General features: G+C 40.4%; 1 protein-coding gene across 1 annotated transcript in view; it reads right to left on the bottom strand.

Moving 5' to 3' along the window:
• LOC111145740 (kinesin family member 24) overlaps nucleotides 1-20,725 on the bottom strand; it is an 82,632-nt gene that overhangs the window by 16,268 nt on the left and 45,639 nt on the right. The window contains exons 6-8 of the mRNA XM_022500910.1: nucleotides 20,335-20,422; nucleotides 4,530-4,651; nucleotides 3,578-3,683 (exon numbers count right to left, since the gene is read on the bottom strand). Coding sequence (XP_022356618.1) covers nucleotides 3,578-3,683; nucleotides 4,530-4,651; nucleotides 20,335-20,422 — 316 coding nt within the window. The remainder of the gene's footprint in view (nucleotides 1-3,577; nucleotides 3,684-4,529; nucleotides 4,652-20,334; nucleotides 20,423-20,725) is intronic.

The raw sequence follows: 20,725 nt of genomic DNA on the forward strand, positions 1-20,725 counted from the left end.
GTTTACAGTGTACTACCCTTTTTTTCGAGGGGAATACAAATATATATATAGGTAAAAAAATGGTTATCTAAGAAGTGGGAGGTAATAGGGTTGAGGGGATAGGGATGGACACAAGACTTCTTTCAGATTGGCTTGTTCTACAGTTTATACTTTAACTGAATATGAAATTGGTAAGCTTAAACACATAGAAAAGATTTCAAATGACTGTGCAACACAGTATTATGACTGTACACCTAAGTGGGATACAACCTAAGGGTGAAAAGGAAACTGCAAAGAAATCTTAATCCGAATTCAATAATATTATGAAAAATATCAGTATTTTGAAACACATATATACTGAAGAAGAGCAAATAAATTATATAAATGCTGTGGGGTGCCTGGATGGCTCAATTGTTAAGTGTCTGTCTTTGGTTCAAGTCATGATCCCAGGGTCCTGGGATCGAGCCCCGCATCGGGCTCCCTGCTTGCCAGGAAGCCTGCCTCTCCCTCTCCCACTTACCCTACTTTTGAATTAATTTATTAATATGAATCCCTAATGTATTTTCCTCTTTCAAAAAAAAAATCATGATGATTCACAGAACTGTACCCCTGGGGCAAATAATACATTATATGTTAATAAAAATAATAAAAAACAAATCAATTTCCTAGCTACAACAAAAACGCCTAGAAGCAAGGACTAACCCAGTGGTAGTAAGCACCCCTAACTGGTGCTTACCGTAACTGGTCTCAAAATGCCATTTCCTTCTAAAACCAAGGCTTGTTGAAGAATTGCCTGATTCAAGGTCTGGGGAAGGAAATGTACAAGAGGAGCCTGGAACATCTTGTCTTGCCAGAATGCCAGGAAGCTAGAAGCTATTAGAGACTAATAGTTGGTCAAAAAACTAGAGGAACATACTTGAAAAGGCTCCCACTGCCCAAAGGATGTATAATTTAAATAACAAAAAGAATAATGATTACAAATGAGTCTATAATAATACAAAACCAAATAAAACAGTAAATAACAACAAATTAATTGGTCGGGTTTAGGTTACTAGGACACAATCATTCTGAAAACCGGTGAGTAAAGGCAAAGAATCAAGCAAGCATTTATATTGTCTCTACTGAATGAACTATATTTCAGGATAATCATAATCACATACTTGAAGAAAAATTTTTCCAGCTAATAAAGAAGGAATATGAGAATATCACAATTTCAGAATCCCTAAAGGAACAATAGATACAGGTGATGCTTATCTATAGCTGGTAAACCCATTAAATGAAAAAGTCTGATAGGAAACTATAAAGGAGAAATTACGCTGTCAACATTTGAACCTTTAATTCTTAAAAATCACAAAAAGAGGGGCACCTGGGTGGCTCAGTGGGTTAAGCCACTGCCTTCAGTTCAGGTCATGATCTCAGGGTCTTGGGATCAAGCCCCGCATCAGGCTCTCTGCTCAGCAGGGAGCCTGCTTCCCCGCCCCCTCTCTTCCTGCCTCTCTGCTTACTGGTGATCTCTGTCTGTCAAATAAATAAATAAAATCTTTTACAAAAAATCACAAAAAGACAACCAGACATTCGGTACGTCCTGATGTGTTCCTATAAGAAGTCTAAAAACTACCCATGAATTCCTGCCAAAAAACCAGAACCTCCATCTGATCAAGCTTCTAGTACAGTGCTTTCCCAATAGGAATATGTTAGCCCCAAGCGCAAACTTTGTGTATAATTTTAAATCTCTAGTAGCCACATTAAAAAGAAGAAATTAATCTTTTTTTTTTTTTAAGATTTTATTTATTTCAGGGGCGCCTGGGTGGCTCAGTGGGTTAAAGCCTCTGCCTTCGGCTCAGGTCATGATCCCAGGGTCCTGGGATCGAGCCCCGCATCGGGCTCTCTGCTCAGCGGGAAGCCTGCTTCTCCCTCTCTCTCTCTCTGCCTGCCTCTCTGCCTACTTGTGATCTCTGTCTGTCAAATAAATAAATAAAATCTTAAAAAAAAAAAAAGATTTTATTTATTTCATTGACTGAGCAAGAGAGAGCATGAGTGGGGGGATGAGAGGGAGAAGCAGACGCCCCTCTGAGCAGGGATCCCAATGTGGGCTGATCCCAAGACCCTGAGATCATGACCTGAGCTGAAGGTAGACGCTTAACTGACTGAGCCAGCCAGGTACCCTGAAATTAATCTTAATTATATAATCTTAACTATATGTAATCCAATATAGCCAAAAACATAAAAAAAAACCAGCAAAAATATTATTTTAGCATGTAATCAATATGAAAAAATATTAATAAGATATTATACCTGCTTTACAATCCAGTGTGTATCTTACACTTAGGCATGTATCAGTTCAGAGGAGCTACATTTGAAGTGCTCAATAACCACATGTGGCTTAGTGGCTCCCTCCTGTACAGTACGAGTACAGATCTTAGCCACTTTATAGAAAACACAGAGGATAGAGTATGATGATAAACATCACTGTGGGGATGCAGTCAACCTAATTCCCAATGTTGGAAAATCTTATAGGGCAAATGGACCCAGTTTTCTTCAACAAATACACTGATATTAAAAGAGAGAGAAAACCGGGCGCCTGGAGGAACCTGTTTCCCCCCTCTCTCTGCCTGCCTCTCTACCTACTTGTGATCTGTCAAATAAATAAATAAATAAAATCTTTAAAAAAAAATAAGAGAGAGAAAACAAAAGAACTGATATAGAATAAAAGAGACTATCAAAAGCAATCCAAGGGTCTTGTTTGCATCTTGATTTGAACAAACTGTGAAAAGACATTTATGGGACAACTGGAGAAATCACAATACTTCCTGGATAATAGATAACATTACATAATTATTTCCTCAGGTATGATAATGGCATTACAGTTATATTCAAAAGCAAGAGTCCTTATCTCTTCGAGATAATGAAACATTTGTGGAAGAAATGACAAGATGACAGGATTTGCTTTACAATAACCTAACCAGGGGAAGGAAAGGGTTCGTTAGATTTTTCACATGTCGAAGCTGGGTGCAAGTATTTGGGAGGTCATTATGTGATTTATTCTATTTTGTTATGTTTGAAAAATTAATACAATTTAAAAACTTGATGAGAGAGAGAAAGCTTACCTAAGTTAACCATTCAGCTGCTGCCGAAATACTTTTCTGCTCCTAAGGGATTGACCAGAGGAAGAAAAGGCAGGAAAAGAAGGAAAGAGTTGCCTAGAACTTCTAAGAATCTGATTGGGCAGCCTCTATCTCTAACCCTGGAACCCCACTTCCAGACAGGAGCATGCCCTTGCTCCGCTGATTCTACCCCACCCCACCTTCACCCACTCTGGCTGCATGTAAAGAGGGGCAAAAATCTCTCAAGAAGGATTTTTAGGAGCGCCTGGGTGGCTCAGTGGGTTAAAGCCTCTGCCTTCGGCTCAGGTCATGATCCTGGGGTCCTGGGATTGAGCCCCGCATCGGGCTCTCTGCTTAGTGGGGAGCCTACTTCCTCCTCTCTCTCTGCCTGCCTCTCTGCCTACTTGTGATTCCTGTCTGTCAAATAAATAAATAAATAAAATCTTAAAAAAAAAAAAGAAGGATTTTTAGATCAAAGCTTTCAAACAACTTACAGCCAGAAGACTCTGGTTTATTTCTGCGCCTTCCATCTTTGTCTGTCTGTCTGAGTCTCTGGCATCTGCCGCTCTTTCGCTGCCAGCCAAGTCAATAAAAGAGATCCTAGAGAAAACACACAGCAGGGATAACTTCTTGGGGGCCTTGGTTTATTTTTACATCAGTCAGCATTTTGGGGCAGCAGGAAGAAATTTAACACTGGCCCAACCTCTGGAAAGAAAAGACATACTGTCAGCTTTCCAAAATTATTAGAAGACTCTGATCTGTCAGCTGTTGCCCTCACTGCTCAGACACTTCTGTTGGTTTTAATCATTTGTGAGAAATTAATAAAATTAATAAAACATTCTTCCTATAAGGCTAAATGACTACAATGCAAATCACTTAGGTGACCACTTAGATAATTAAATAGAAACTTTTGTGGGCTGCTTTCCAGGTCCCCCCCTCAAAAACAGAAGAAGAAGAAGAAGAGGAGGAATTATAAGTAAGTAAGAAAAAAAAGACTCATTACTCAGAGGTGAGAGAGGCTCATCCATCAGTGTGGCAGAGTTTGCTAAGATAGCACCAGAGAAGCAATGAATGTACCCAATTGTCTTATGACTTCTTTCAAGGAGGATAGATTAATTTTTTTCTTTTCTTTTTTTTTTTTTTTTTGCCTGTAAGCTGAGATGCATTTCCTACTATTTCTTTGCTTATACTGTGTTTCACGTTAGAAGCAATCAATGTCCCTTTTAATAACTTAGGCTTGACCAACAATAGGTCATTACTTCATGGTTAATCAACTGATGGCACTTTAATACAATGATTTATTTCAGGGCTAACAACTCTACTCTGTATCCCTGATATTTATGAAAAACTCTATGGTGGCAGAATGTCCTGTTGTTGATAACACATATTTCAAAGTCACATTAGGGAAAGGCAGACAATGCAATTCCTTGCATATTTCCAACTCACCTGCCAAATGTTCTCTTGGCTGAATCCTTGATCTGAATTTGGATGATAGCATGGGAGCGGGAGGAGTCCGCATTAACTCCAGTGGCCCCAGTGCTGCGCTCCTTGCTGCCCTTCAGAATCACCTGAAAATAAAATCCATAGGGTGATTCCCTCAAGAAGTAAAAAATTCCCCTGGCTCCTAAGTGTTGGCTGAGAGTCATAGAAACCAGGCATATAACTGTCAGTACACGGCAGTATTTTCATTCAATGTAGAAAGCTGCCTAAACATGTAATCATACAGAGTAAGTACCCAACAGCAGTGCAAACAATGGGGAATACTAACCTTGGGGAGAACATTCAACAGCTCAAGAGATAATTTACTTCTTGATCTTATATATTCTTTTTAATATCTTTGATAGATTTAGCCTGACTACAGTCTCTAGGGCATGACTTGTCTCTAAGGCAATGTCCCATGTCTCATCCACCCATCTATCTTAGGAACTAAAGCAAAGACAGAAATATGCATCATGGAATGACTGATTACAATCACCTGTTCCACCAGGAAGCAGTCACAGAGGGGGCCAGGCATGATGTGTGGGAACACGGGAGTAATGAGCTATCACAATTGACATGATTTCCATTAAGACCATGGAAGTAGAGACTAACTTGGGTCCCTATAGCCCGAAGGGAAAGGGGAAGTAGAGGTGAAGTCTCAGGACTGCCTCTTGCCACTGAAAACACAGCCATATGTGAACATGCTGCCCTGATTTTAGACAGAGGGAGGAGTGCTGATTACTGAGAATCAAAAAGGGGAAGAAATATTATTTGACAGAGGGGTGCCTGGCTGGCTGAGTCAGTGGAATATGTGACTCTTGATCTTGGGGTTGTGGGTTTGAGCTCTATGTTGGGTGTAGAGATTACTTAAAAATTAAAAAAATATATTTATTAAATAAAACATTATTTGATAGAATCTTCACAACAGCCTAGATAGGAGGTGAGTTCATTATATTATGCCCAGTATATGTTGAAGACAAATTCAAGAGGCTGAGTCACAGGGCACTTGGGTGGCTCAGTTGGTTGAGCGTCCAACTCCTGGTTTCAGCTCAGGTCATGATCTCAAGGTGGTGAGATCGAGCCCTGAGTGGGGGCTCTGTGCTCAGCACAGAGTCTGCCTGAGGTTCTCTCTCTGGCCCTTTCCCTGCTCACACTGTCTCTATATAAATAAATAAAATCTTAAGAAAAAAAAGAGGTTGATTTGCTCACAAAAAGCTGCTGTGTGACAGAACCAAATTCCACATCCAGTATGTCTGACTCCAAAGCTCATGTGGTTTCCACTAAGTTGTCAGGTACTTCTGATAAATTCATTTACTTTGCAGTGAATTAAGGGTAAGGAAGTCCTATCTCAATTTTCTCAATCTTTCAAAATTTTAATTTATATTTTACTGAACATAACCACAGTTTCCAAATTAAGAGTCCAAAAGTTGCCAGACTCAAACTTCAACAATAGGCCATAAAATATCTTAACATGCAGGTACTTTTTACAAGTTTAACTAATATGGATGGAACTAGAGGGTATTATGCCAAGTGATATAAGTCAAGCAGAGAAAGACAATTATCATATGATCATATGTGGAAACAAAACAGGAGATCACAGGGGAAGAGAAAAAAAAATAAAAAGATGAAACCAGAAAGGGAGACAAACCGTAAGAGACTCTTAAACATAGGAAACAAACCGAGGGATGCTGGAAAGGAGGACATTAAGGAGGGCAAGTGATGTAATGAGCATTGCTTATTATATGAGACCAATGAATCACAGGCCTGTACCTCTGAAACCAATAATACATGTTAACTGAATTTAAATAAAAAATGTTTAAAAAATTTTTTTTAATGTTTAGTAAGTTCCTTCATGGTTTAAGCAGTTGTGTTTCTAAAAATTATCTGTACAGGGGCTGCCTGGGTGGCTCAGCGGGTTAAAGCCTCTGCCTTCGGCTCAGGTCATGATACCAGGGTCCTGGGATCGAGCCCCGCATCGGGCTCTCTGCTCAGCGGGGAGCCCGCTTCCCCCTCTCTCTCTGTCTACCTGTGATCTCTGTTTGTCAAATAAGTAAAATAAATAAATAAATAAATAAAATAAAATAAAAATTATCTGTACATGAGATTTAGAATTGTACTTTAAAATCAAATTTAGAATCATATTTTAGATGCACTCATTTTTTAAATAGTCTACTAAAAGTATAATAGGTCTATCTGGTGAATCTTTTTATAAAGGGAAGAACCTGTTAATTTGTAACACTGGATTTTTAACTATATGGCTAGTATGTTACTGCTAATCAAAAATGGGAAGAGTGAGAACAGTAGTCCCTTAAAATGGGTGTGGCAGGTGCCCCTGCCATGAGCTGCTCACTGAGCTCCATGGCTGGCTGGGCCACGAAAGGCACATCTGTAACTGATATCCCCTGTCACTCTGACTTCATGCTTACTTAGACTGTAAGGCCATGATGAGAAGGTGTGATGTTCTTTTTATCAAACCTTTCTTTCCTTTTTCTATCAGAAAAGAAGATGTGCTTACTGTAGAAAACTTGAAAGATACAGGAAAAATATTAAGAAGAAAATATATACCTCCCATAATCCCAGAGTTAACAAGAGTCTGGTGTATTTCCTTCTAGTTTTAGGGTTCTCACACCTTTTTTGCTTTTTTGTTCATTTTGGTCTTTTACAAGCACCATGAAGAGACAGGGGAGATATTTTAAATCTCTAAATTTGTGTAAACAATATGCTTGATAAGGGAAAAAACACAGAGAAGTTGGTGACTTATCCAAGATCACAAAGGTTAAATATTGTTGGGCTAGGGATAGAAGCCAGGTGTCCTCTGCCACATGTGAAAGTAAAGATGCTACTTCTGCTGGGACATAGTGAAAGCTCTGAGAGGCCTCAGGGCCAGGAACTGTAGATAGTGACAGAAACTCAAAGGATGGGTTGTGGTTCACCCCCAGGGGAGCTAAGAAAGACTGACTTTTGGGCTTGTATGATAGACTTTTACACATGGTTTTCCATGCACCTTGTCCACCTTATTTATCATGATGTATTAGGTACCTGTGAGTATGTCTCAGAAAACCTAACATGTTGAGAACTTTCCTGACTAAATGCCTTTTAGGGAAGGCATGAAGGAATTTCTGGTTCTGGGCATTTCCTCAGCTTCAGAAATAGACTGCAATCACCATTCCTTTCAGAAACTGAAATAAAGCAGCTGAACTCTGAGGAGTAAAATGACTCAGTTTGTGAAGATTATCAGACAAATTTTTCTAAGTGACATACAGACTCAAGTGTAGGGGTTAAGGTAGTGAAATCTGAAGTTAGACTGGGTATGCATGCTAGCTCTGACATATGGTTGGGTGAACCTGCAATGAGCAAAATTTTGCAAGTCACTTAACTTTTCAGAACCTTAGTTTATCTGTAAGATCATAATCTCATAGATTACTTAAGACAACTAAAAAGATGACACAAGGGCGCCTGGGTGGCTCAGTGGGTTAAGCCGCTGCCTTCGGCTCAGGTCATGATCTCAGGGTCCTGGGATCGAGTCCCGCATCAGGCTCTCTGCTCGGCAGGGAGCCTGCTTCCCTCTCTCTCTCTCTGCCTGCTTCTCTGCCTACTTGTGATCTCTCTCTGTCAAATAAATAAATAAAATCTTTAAAAAAAAAAAAAGATGACACAAGATAATACATGTAAAGCATTTAGAATCATGATTGGCACATGGTAAATTCTCAATAAATATTCATTTTAAAAAGATTTATTTAGGGGCGCCTGGGTGGCTCAGTGGGTTAAGCCGCTGCCTTCGGCTCAGGTCATGATCTCAGGGTCCTGGGATCAAATCCCGCATCAGGCTCTCTGCTCAGCAGGGAGCCTGCTTCCCTCTCTCTCTCTCTCTCTCTCTCTCTGCCTGCCTCTCCATCTACTTGTGATCTCTCTCTCTGTCAAATAAATAAATAAAATCTTTAAAAAAAAAAAAAAAAAAAAAGATTTATTTAGGGACGCCTGGGTGGCTCAGTGGGTTAAAGCCCCTGCCTTTGGCTTGGGTCATGATCCCAGGATCCAGGGATCGAGCCCCGCATCAGGCTCTCTGCTCAGCAGGGAGCCTGCTACCTCCTCTCTCTGCCTGCCTCTCTGCCTACTTGTGATCTCTGTCTGTCAAATAAATAAATAAAATCTTAAAAAAAAAAAAGATTTATTTATTTATTTTGGAGAGAAAGAGAGAGAGAGAGAGCACACCTGCTGTGCAAGCCAAGGGAGGGGCAGAGAGAATCTCAAGCAGACTTCCGGCTGAGTAAGGAGCCCCACATGAGGACTCAATCTCAAGACCCTGAGGATCATGACCTGAGCCAAAATCTAGAGTCTGATGCTTAACCAACTAAACCCACCCAGGCGCACCCAATAAATATTCATTTTAATAAAGAACATCTCTCTCTCTCTTTTTTAAGATTCTTTATTTTAAGTAATCTCTACACCCAATGTGGGGGTCAAACTCACAACCCTGAGATCAAGAGTCGCACTCAAGGGACGCCTGGGTGGCTCATTAAGCAGCTGCCTTCGTCTCAGATCATGATCTCTGAGTTCTGGCACTGAGTCCCGCATCAGGCTCCTTGCTTAGTGGGAAGTCTGCTTCTCCCTCTTCCTGCTGCTCTCTTTGCTTGCGCTCTGTCTCTCTAATAAATAAATGAATAAATAAAACTTAAAAAAAAAAAAAAAAGAGTTTCATGCTAGACTGAGCCAGCCGGGTGCCTCAAGAACTAACATCTTTCTGTAAACTTCCAAAACTTTCTTTTCACAAATGTAAAACAATCAGAGTTTCATGGGGGGAAATAGAGCCTTATAGATCAATGTGAGATTCTATGGGCTCTCCAGTACAAGTGACAGGGGGAAAAAAAAAGGGAAGGAAGGAAAAAAGAAAGAATAAAGAGAAAAAAAATGGACAATTTATTTGGGGGGAAATGCAAGTCTAGGAGCTGAGCAAAATTAGTACAATTAACTTAAAAATCACTAGACTCCCTTTTCTTCTCAGTACCTCCTTCTCGAATTCCTCCTTCCATAACTAAAGTCTATTAGGCAAGTTTCTAAATCTAGGTCCTTCCTTTAGACAAAACATGTTATGTGAGTAGTGAAATGGGGACCTACCACCAAAGAAAGTCGAAACAACTGCTGAATTCTGTTGCCTGGGAAACATTCAGGGACATTATAAATAAATATTATTAATAAAAATAGATGTGACATTACAATAGCCAAACTATGGAAAGAGCCTAGAAGTCCATCAACAGATGAATAGATAAAGACGATGTGGTATATATATACAATGGAATACTATGCAGCCACCAAAAAACTAAATCTTGCCATTTGCAACGATGTGGATGGAATTAGAGGGTGTTATGCTGAGCGAAATAAGTCAATCAGAGAAAGACAATTATCATATGATCTCTCTGATAGGAGGAATTTGAGAGGCAGGGTGGGGGGGTGGTCATGGGAGGTAGGGAGGGAAAAAATGAAACAAGATGGGACCAGGGAGGGAGACAGACCATAAGAGACTCTTAGCCTTGGACACAAACTAAGGGTTGCTGGGGGGTCGGGGGGAGGGACAGGGTGGCTGGGTGATGGACATTGGGGAGGGTATGTGCTATGGTGAGTGCTATGAATTGTATAAGACTGATGATTCACAGACCTGTACCCCTGAAGCAAATAATACATTATATGCTAATAAATTTTTTAAAAAGCAAGAAAAAAAAATACCCTGGACATGAAACAAAGCAACATTTGGAGTACTGATAGAGGCTTTAAGATAGTGAATAGGAAACCAATTGGTTAACAAATACTTGAGTGGTGCCTGGGTGGCTCAGTCATTAAGCGGCTGTCTTCTGCTCAGATCATGATCCCAGGGTCCTGGGATTGAGCCCCACAGCTGGCTCCCTACTCCACGGAGAGCCTGCTTCTCCCTATCTCTCTGCCTGCTGCTCTACTTACTTGTGCACTTTCTATTTCTCTGTCAATTAAATAAATAAAATCTTTTAAAAAACCACAAATACTTGATGGTGTTATTTAACTCATTTATGTATGTTTTTAACGGCAATGGTTTTCATTATTTGCTTCCAACAAAACTGAAGGAGGACCAAAAAAAGAAAAAAAAAAGGAATAGCTGTGACAAAATGAGCTAGTACCACAGGAAGCATTTTGTGTATGTTATCCCATTTCCTTCTCTGTCACCCAACCCAATCATCTACTACCATCCACATGTTTCAGGCTCAGAAAGGTGAAGGACATGCTCAAGGATATATGGCACTGCAACCCAGGTCTGTCTGGTTATGAGGCTTTAATCATTAAGCTTTCTGCACATATACCAAAGGAGGGCTAAGAGCACTTCAGCAGTACAGGCACCGTGTACACAGGAAGTCTCTATCACTGGCATACAACTGGGGAAGCTTTTGCCATGTGCTCCCTGCTACCAATTATAGCCAGGGCAATGATAATTTAAAACAGGAGGCAGATTTAGTAGATGTTTGAGAATGGATACTCAGAAGTATGTCAAATGGCTGAAGAAATGACTTAAAAATCTATAAATTCTGCAACTAAAAAAATACTCATCAATGCCCTGACAGAAGAAATTTTGATTCCAAATCTGAGAAATGTGATGAGTTGGTGCATCCTCTGTAAAGGCAGGGAAGACCTGGCATCCCCATTAAGACAAGGTAGTACAGTGAGGCCAGCATCACCCTGATCCCAAAACCGGACAAGGATCCCACCAAAAAAGAGAATTACAGACCAATAACCTTGATGAACACAGATGCGAAAATTCTCACCAAAATACTAGCTAATAGGATCCAATAGTACATTAAAAGGATTATTCATCACAACCAAGGGGGATTTATTCCAGGGCTGCAAGGTTGGTTCAACATCCGCAAATCAATCAATGTGTAATACATTAATAAAAGAAAGAACAAGAACCATATGATACTCTCAATAGATGCTGAAAAAGCATTTGACGAAGTACAGCATCCCTTCCTGATCAAAACTCTTCAAAGTGTAGGGATAGAGGGCACATACCTCAATATTATCAAAGCCATCCATCTGTGAAAAACCCACCGCAAATATCATTCTCAATGGAGGAAAACTGAAAGCTTTTCTAAGGCCAGGAACACGGCAGGGACGTCCATTATCACCACTGCTATTCAACACAGTACTAGAAGTCCTAGCCTCAGCAATCAGACAACAAAAAGAAATTAAAGGCATCCAAAAAAAAAAAAAAAAAAAAAAGAAATTAAAGGCATCCAAATTGGCAAAGAAGAAGTCAAACTATCACTTTTTGCAGATGATATGATACTATATGTGGAAAACCCAAAAGACTCCGCTCCAAAACTGCTAGAACTTGTACAGGAATTCAGTAAAGTGTCAGGATATAAAATCAATACACAGAAATCAGTTGCGTTTCTCTACACCAACAACAAGACAGAAGAAAGAGAAATTAAGGAGTCAATCCCATTTACAGTTGCACCCAAAACCATAAGATACCTAGGAATAAACCTAACCAAAGAGGCAAAGAATCTATACTCAGAAAACTATAAAGTACTCATGAAAGAAATTGAGGAAGACACAAGGAAATGGAAAATTGTTCCATGCTCCTGGATTGTAAGAATAAATATTGTGAAAATGTCTATGCTACCTAAAGCAATCTACACATTTAATGCAATCCCTATCAAAATCCCATCCATTTTTTCCAAAGAAATGGAACAAATAATCCTAAAACTTATATGGAACCAGAAAAGACCTCGAATAGCCAAAGGAATATTGAAAAAGAAAGCCAAAGTTAGTGGCATCACAATTCCGGACTTTAAGCTCTATTACAAAGCTGTCATCATCAAGACAGTATGGTACTGGCACAAAAACAGACACATAGATCAATGGAACAGAATAGAGAGCTCAGAAATAGACCCTCAACTCTATGGTCAACTAATCTTCGACAAAGCAGGAAAGAATGTCCAATGGAAAAAAGACAGTCTCTTCAACAAAGGGTGTTGGGAATATTGGACAGCCACATGCAGAAAAATGAAACTGGACCATTTCCTTACACCACGCATGAAAATAGACTCAAAATGGATGAAGGACCTCAAAGTGAGAAAGAAATCCATCAAAATCCTTGAGGAGAACACAGGCAGCAACCTCTTCAACCTTAGCCACAGCAACTTCTTCCTAGGAACATTGCCAAAGGCAAGGGAAGCAAGGGCAAAAATGAACTCTTGGAATTTCATAAAGATCAAAAGCTTTTGCACAGTAAAGGAAACAAAAAGGAAACCAAAAGACAACTGACAGAATGGGAGAAGATATTTGCAAACGACATATCAGATAAAGGGCTAGTATCCAAAATCTAGAAAGAGCTTAGCAAACTTAACACCCAAAGAACAAATAATCCAATCAAGAAATGGGCAGAGGGGGGCGCCTGGGTGGCTCAGTGGGTTAAAGCCTCTGCCTTCGGCTCGGGTCATGATCCCAGGGTCCTGGGATCGAGCCCCGTGTCGGGCTCTCTGCTCAGCAGGGAGCCTGCTTCCCTTCCTCTCTCTCTGCCTGCCTCTCTGCCTAGCTGTGATCTCTGTCTGTCAAATAAATAAATAAAATCTTAAAAAAAAAGAAATGGGCAGAGGACGTGAACAGACATTTCTGCAAAGAAGACATCCAGATGGCCAACAGACACATGAAAAAGTGCTCCACATCACTCGGCATCAGGGAAATACAAATCAAAACCACAGTGAGATACCACCTCACACCAGTCAGAATGGCTAAAATTAACAAGTCAGGAAATGACAGATGCTGGCGAGGATGCGAGGATGCGGAGAAAGGGGAACCCTCCTACACTGTTGGTGGGAATGCAAGCTGGTGCAACCACTCTGGAAAACAGCATGGAGGTTCCTCAAAAAGTTGAAAACAGAGCTACCCTATGACCCGGCAATTGCACTACTGGGTATTTACCCTAAAGATACAAACGTAGTGATCCAAAGGGGCACGTACACCCAAATGTTTATAGCAGCAATGTCCACAATAGCCAAACTATGGAGAGAACCTAGATGTCCATCAACAGATGAATGGATAAAGAAGATGTGATACACACACACACACACACACACACACAATGGAACACTATGTAGCCATCAAAAGAAATGAAATCTCGCCATTTGCAATGACGTGGATGGAACTAGAGGGTATTATGCTTAGTGAAATAAGTCAATCGGAGAAAGACAACTATCATATGATCTCTGATATGAGGAAGTGGAGATGCAGCGTGGGGGGTTTGGGGGGTAGGAAAAGAATAAATAAAACAAGATGGGATTGGGAGGGAGACAAACCATAAGTGACTCTTAATCTCACAAAACAAACTGAGGGTTGCTGGGGGAAGGGGGGTCAGGAGAGGGGGGTGGGGTTATGGGCATTGGGGAGGGTATGTGCTATGGTGAGTGCTATATAGTGTGTAAGCCTGGCGATTCACAGACCTGTACCCTTGGGGATAAAAATACATTATATGTTTATAAAAAAAAAAAAAAGACAAGGTAGTACAGGGGCGCTGGGTGGCTCAGTGGGTTAAGCCTCTGCCTTCGGCTCGGGTCATGATCTCAGGGTCCTGGGATCGAACCCCACAACGGGCTCTCTGCTCATCGGGGAGCGTGCTTCCCTCCTTCTCTCTGCCTACTTGTGATCTCTCTCAGTGTCAAATAAATAAATAAAATCTAAAAAAAAAAAAAAAAAAAAGACAAAGTAGCACAATACACCTGAAGGAGAAAGGCCCTAGAAGGACAAAACCCCATAAAAAATGAGGCTGCTAGTTGTGCAGGCAACAAGTGGCCATGCCTGAGTAAACCTGAGGATGATCTGTGAGGGCGACACTCAAAGATGACACTGGATTGTGACACTTGAGCAAACACATGGGTGATACCTGAGTGAGCATGAACAGTGACACCTGAGAAAGTGTGAGACCTGAGTTAGCAAGTGCTGTTGTTTTGAGTCAAATGTTTATGAGGGTATCCATAATTTATATCAACTTTCCACCTTGATCTCAGCTGGCTTTCTTGTACACTGTCATATATATTACAGAGTATCAATGGCAATGAGATAACATATTGACTAACAAGAAACTTCTTTCTGCTCTTCTCAGGAAAGATAACTCAGGACAGAGCAGTGCATAAAACTCTACTAGGGTAGAGGAGGTGACCTGACACCAGACTGACACTTTCACCACATCTCACAAACCTTTGTTTTTAAAACTGATAGAAAAGGGCTCTTGGTTCTTAGGTAACTCTAAAATAGCCACACTCATATGCTATTCTCGGGTTTTAGGTCCCAGGACTCAGGAATAAGATATAATCACACAAATAAGAGGCAAATATAAGCAAAATTTATATATTTGTCCTAGCAAAAAGAAACTGTTAGAAAAGTCCTCAATGGTGGGTCACCCTGCCATTTTAATACCCAAGTACCAAGAAGGGTGTATTGTGAAGCTGTTTTAAAGGTAGGTTTTGCCAAGAATCCAGCTTGTCCTTCTGGCCTTCTCTGTCCCTCTCTGGCCAGGCTTGCTGGATATACTAAAAGAATGACTATAATGGCTGTGGGATGCAGGTTAGAATCACCTGGTGAGCTTTTAAAATAACATCTAGGGTGCCTGGGTGGCTCAGTGGGTTGGGCCACTGCCTTCGGCTTGGGTCGTGATCCCAGGGTCCAGGGATCGAGTCCTGCATTGGGCTCTCTGCTCAGCGGGGAGCCTGATTCCTCCTCTCTCTCAGCCTGCCTCTCTGCCTGCTTGTGATCGCTCTCTGTCAAATGAATAAATAAATTCTTTAAAAAAAAAAATAACATCTACCTTCATGCATTGTGGGTGGGACTATAAAATGGTGCAGCCACTTTGGAAAACAGTTTGGCAGTTCCTCAAAAAGTGTGACTCAATAATTCCACTCCCAGGCATAGACTCAAGAAAACGGAAGACATAGGTCTACACAAAAACTTATATGTGAATGTTCATAGCAGTATCATTCATAATACTGATTTCTATAAAAGTGAAAACAACCTATGTGTCTATCAACTGATGAATGGATGAACAAAATATTAATAATATATCCATAATAGAATATTACTTGGCCATAAAAATGAAGTACTTATATATGCTACAACATGGATGAACTTTGAAAATATGCTAAATGAAAGAAACCAGAAACAAAAGGTTGCCTATTGTATGATTCCACTTATATAATATGGCCAAAATAGACAAATCCATCAAGACAGAAATTAGTGGTTTCCAGGCCTGGAGGCAGAGGAAATAGAGAGTAACTGCCAAATGGTACAGGGTTTCACTTTGAGGTGATGAAAATGTTCTGGAATTAGATAGTAATGATGGCTGCACAACTTTTTGAATATTCTGTAAATATCACTAAATTGTATATTTTAAGAGGGTGATTATTATGATATTTATTTATTTATTTATTTATTTATTTTTAAAGATTTTATTTATTTATTTGACAGAGATCACAAGTAGACAGAGAGGCAGGCAGAGAGAGAGAGAGAGAGAGGGAAGCAGGCTCCCCGCCGAGCAGAGAGCCCGACGCGGGACTCGATCCCAGGACCCCGAGATCATGACCTGAGCTGAAGGCAGCGGCTTAACCCACTGAGCCACCCAGGCGCCCCTATTATGATATTTAGATTAAAACTTAATAAGGTATGTAGGGTGCCTGACTGGATCAGTCGGTTAAGCATCCAACTCTTGATTTTGGCCAACCCTCATGCATGCTCGCATACTCTTTCTCTCTCCAAAAACATAATAATAAAATATATATATATATATACACACACACAAATATATATTAAAAAACTGATGCATACACTTTAAAATGGTGAATTTTATGGTATGTGACCTATATTTCAGTTTAAAATAATATCTACATTTGGGCCTAATCCCAAGAGATTCTGATTTAACTACCTCAGAGGGACTCAAGCAAGCATTAAAAATACACCATGATGAAATGAGAAACACAAGCCACAGAATGAGACAACATGCTTATGACACAAATAACTGACAAATGAGGGGTGCCTGGGTGGCTCGGTCATTAAGCATCTGCCTTTGGCTCAGGTCATGATCTCAGAATTCTGGGATCAAGCCCAGCATCGGGCACCCTGCTTGGCAGGAAGCCTGCTTCTCCCTCTCCCACTCCCCCTGCTTGTGTTCCCTCTCTTGTGGTCTCTCTCTCTGTCAAATAAATAATAGTATCTTAAAAAAAACACACAAACACCTGACAAATGACTCACATCCAGAATATACAAATCAGTAAGATAAAGACAACCCAAAAAAGAGGGAAAGACCCTAACTGGCATTCCCAAGAGATGAAACCCATAAGATAAATTAAAAATATAAAAAGTGGGGTGCCTGGCTGGCTTAGTCAGTAGAGTGTACGACTCTTGATCTCAGGGTTGTGAGTTTGAGCCCCATATTGGATATAGCGATTACTGAAAAATCAAATCTTAAAATTAAAAAAAATATGAAAAGCAGAGCACCAGGGTGGCTTGGTGGGTTAAGCATCTGCCTTCAGCTCAGGTGGTGGTCTCAGGGTCCTGCGATCAAGCCCTGCATCGGGCTCTCTGCTCAGTGGGGAGCCTGCTTCCCCCTCTCTCTCTGCCTACTTGTGATCTCTGTCAAATAAATAAATAAAATCTTAAAAAAAGATATGAAAAGCTATTCAGTTTAATTCTCAATCAGCAAAATGCAGATTAAAACCACAATAGGATATAATTAACCAATTCCAGACTGGCAAAAATTTAAAAGTTAACAGGAAGTGTTGGCAAGGTTGAAGAACAACAGGATTGCTCACACACTGCTTGTGAGAGCGTACATAACTTTGGAAAGCAGTTGCATCATCTAGTGAAGTGAAGATATGCATGTCCTCTGACCCAATCACTTCACAACTAGATATATATCCTAGAGAACTCATATGCTATATACTGGAATACATGTGTAAGGATATTCACAGTTACAATATGCAGAATAGTGCCCCCAAAGAATCCCAACTATCCATTAACAGAATGGTGAGACTGTGGTATACTCATATGACTGAATACTATACAGCAAATAAAAAAAATTACATCCATATGCAAAAACACAGCTGGAACTCAAAAGCATAATGTTGAGCAAAAGAAGACACTAAAAAATTCAGTGTGGTTCTATTCATATGAAGTTTAAAAACAGGCAAAAACAAAGTTACATAGTTAATGGATGAATATATAAGTGGCAAAATACAACAAAGAACAAGAAAGTGATTAGCGTAAGGGGCCTGGGTAACTCGGTTAAGCGGCTGACTCTTGGTTTCAGCTCAAGTCAAGATCTCAGGGTCATGGGGTAGAGCCCTGAGTCAGGTTCTGCCCTCAGTGGGGAGCCGCTTGGGATTTTCTCTTTCTGCCGCTCGTCCTGTACGCGTTTGTGCTTTCTTTAGCTCTCTAAAAATAAATGAATAAATCTTTTTTTTTTTTTTTTTTTTTTTTTAAGATTTATTTGACAGAGAGATAGTAAGCAGAGTAACATACAGAGGGAGAGAGAGGACTCTCTGCTGAGCAGGGAGCCCGATGTAGGGCTTGATCCTACGACCCTGGAATCATGACCTGAGCCGAAGGCAGCCGCTTAACCAACTGAGCCACCCAGGAGCACCTAAATGAATAAATCTTTAAAAAAAAAAAAAAAAAAAAAAAAAGTGATCAGCATAAACATCAGGATTATAGGGGACTGTGACTGGAAATTTGTATAGGGGTTTGTGGGGTGCTAAAATGTTCTGTTTCTTTTTTTTTTTTTTTTAAGATTTTATTAATGTATTTGAGAGAGAGAGAACAAGCAGGGAAAGGGGCAGAAGGAGAGGCAGAAGCAGACTCCCTGCTGGGTAGGGAGCCCGATGGGGGACTCCATCCCAGGACCCCGGGATCATGACCCAAGCTGAAGGCAGATGCTTAACCAACTGAGCCACCCAGGCACCCCTAAAATGTTCTATTTCTTAATCTGGGTAATTGATTATAAAGGTGCTTGTTTGTTGGGGTGCCTGGGTGGCTCAGTCAGTTAAGCATCTGTCTTTGGCTTAGGTCATGATCCCAGGGTCCGGGGATCGAGCTCTGCTTCAGACTCCTCTGCTTCTCCCTCTTCTCCTGGCTCACTATCTCTGTCTCTCCCTCAAATAAATGAGTAAAATCTTAAAAAAGAAAAAAAGGTTTGTTTCTTTATACTAAACACATTTAGGCTTTAAGCATTTTACTGTAGAGTGCTATTTTTCACAATAAAAATGGTTAAACCATTTTTTTACCTGAAGGGAAAAATCTCCCTAATGACACAATGTAAAGCTAGGGTTGAGGACCACTGCATTAAAGGAAGAGTCACCAAAAATATACTTGTACATAAATTAATAAATTCCCAGTACAGAAAAAAATTTAAATGTTTTAAACTGTGTGGTGTTTTGTTTTGTTTTGATATTTTAAACTGTTAACAGTAGAATGGGGAATTGTATATAGTAAGTTGGAGGTGGCCTTTATTTTTCTATCTTCTTAGTATTTTTGTAAGGTTTATATCTAATAATGAACAAGTGTTAAAAGATAACATTTATTTAAGATTTTTTTTAAAAAGATTTTATTTATTTATTTGACAGACAGAGATTACAAGTAGGCAGAGAGGCAGGCTGAGAGAGAGGAGGAAGCAGGCTCCCTGCCGAGCAGAGAGCCCAATGTGGGGCTGGATCCCAGGACCCTGGGACCATGACCTGAGCCGAAGGCAGAGGCTTTAACCCACTGAGCCACCCAGGTGCCCCTTATTTAAGATTTTTATTTATTCATTTGAGAGAGAGAGCACAGGAGTGGGAGAGTGAGAAGCAGACTCCATGCTGAACAAGAAGCCTGATGTGGGACTGATTCTAGGACTCCAGCATCATGACCTGAGGTGAAGGCAGACGCTTAACTGACTGAGACACCCAGGCACCCCAAAAGATAACTTTTAAAGGAAGATTTAAAATACCTTTAAAAAAAACCTTTGGAAGGATATAAAAAAAAAATCTTAAAATTAGTCGCTTCAGTTTGAAAAGAGAATGGAAGGAATATTTTCATTGTAACTCTTGAATTTTTTTTCCCAAAGATTTTTGTTTGTTTGTTTTAGAGAACGAGAACCAGCAGGGGGAGGAACAGGCAGATTCCATGCTGAGCATGGAGCCCAGCCCAGGGCTTGATCTCATGCTCCTGAGATCATGACCTGAGTGGTTGAGTCAGATGCTCAATGGAATGAGCTACCCAGGCACCCCTGTATCTCCTGAATTTCTGAACCCAGGTGAAAGTATTACCTATTAAAAAAAAATTTTTTTTTAAAGTAATCTCTGCACCTAAAATGGGCTTAAACTCACAACCCTGAGATCAAGAGCCACATTCTCTACTGACTGAGCCGGTCAGGAACCCCCCTTACCTGTTAACAATTTTTACTTAAAGTAAAGCTATTTGTCTCCAGCAGCTTTTCCTACTACCATAGAAATCTATACATTAGCAGCCTGTGAAACTAGCACAAAAGTACCCTCACCGTGCATTAGGTTCTCCCCATGCTCCACAGCACTGAGACCACAGCCCTATAGAGAAGGGAGCTATCCTCTCAGAGGACTCACATTTTACAAATGTTGAAGTGGCATGCTCATCATGGCCATTTGGCTAAATCTGAGTCTATTATATTTGCTAAATAGCAAAATGAATTCTTTCCCTGTAATTAGGCTACTGTGTGTGTGTCTGGGGTAGGTAGTAAGGAAAAAAGAGTTACCTCTAAGAGAAGCTCCACACTATCCACCTGAAGCTCTTGCAGTCCCACTATTTGTATCACGTGCTTGCTATCTTCTCTTGCAAAGAGCCTGCAGATACAAGAACATCGTTGGTATGGCAGACCTGCTATGATGAACTTTGTTCTTGCCTCCCCAGAAAACATTCCATTATTCAACAATTAGGGAGCAGTTCTGTTATTTGAGTGAGATTGATATGTATCCTCCCGCCCACTCCCACATCTCCTTGACCCCAGCCCTGGGCTTCAGAGATGGTCTTTAACTGCTGTAAACAAGTCAGGATCTTTAACTACAATGAAAAGAATGAACATAGGATTCAGACCTATACCAATCAGTGGAGGGTATATTCATGGCTTCAGTGATTGGCTCAGGACT

This window comes from Enhydra lutris, unplaced genomic scaffold, assembly GCF_002288905.1.
Source record: "Enhydra lutris kenyoni isolate GAN:26980312 unplaced genomic scaffold, ASM228890v2 scaffoldscaffold13, whole genome shotgun sequence".
In the NCBI taxonomy this organism is placed as follows: domain Eukaryota; kingdom Metazoa; phylum Chordata; class Mammalia; order Carnivora; family Mustelidae; genus Enhydra; species Enhydra lutris.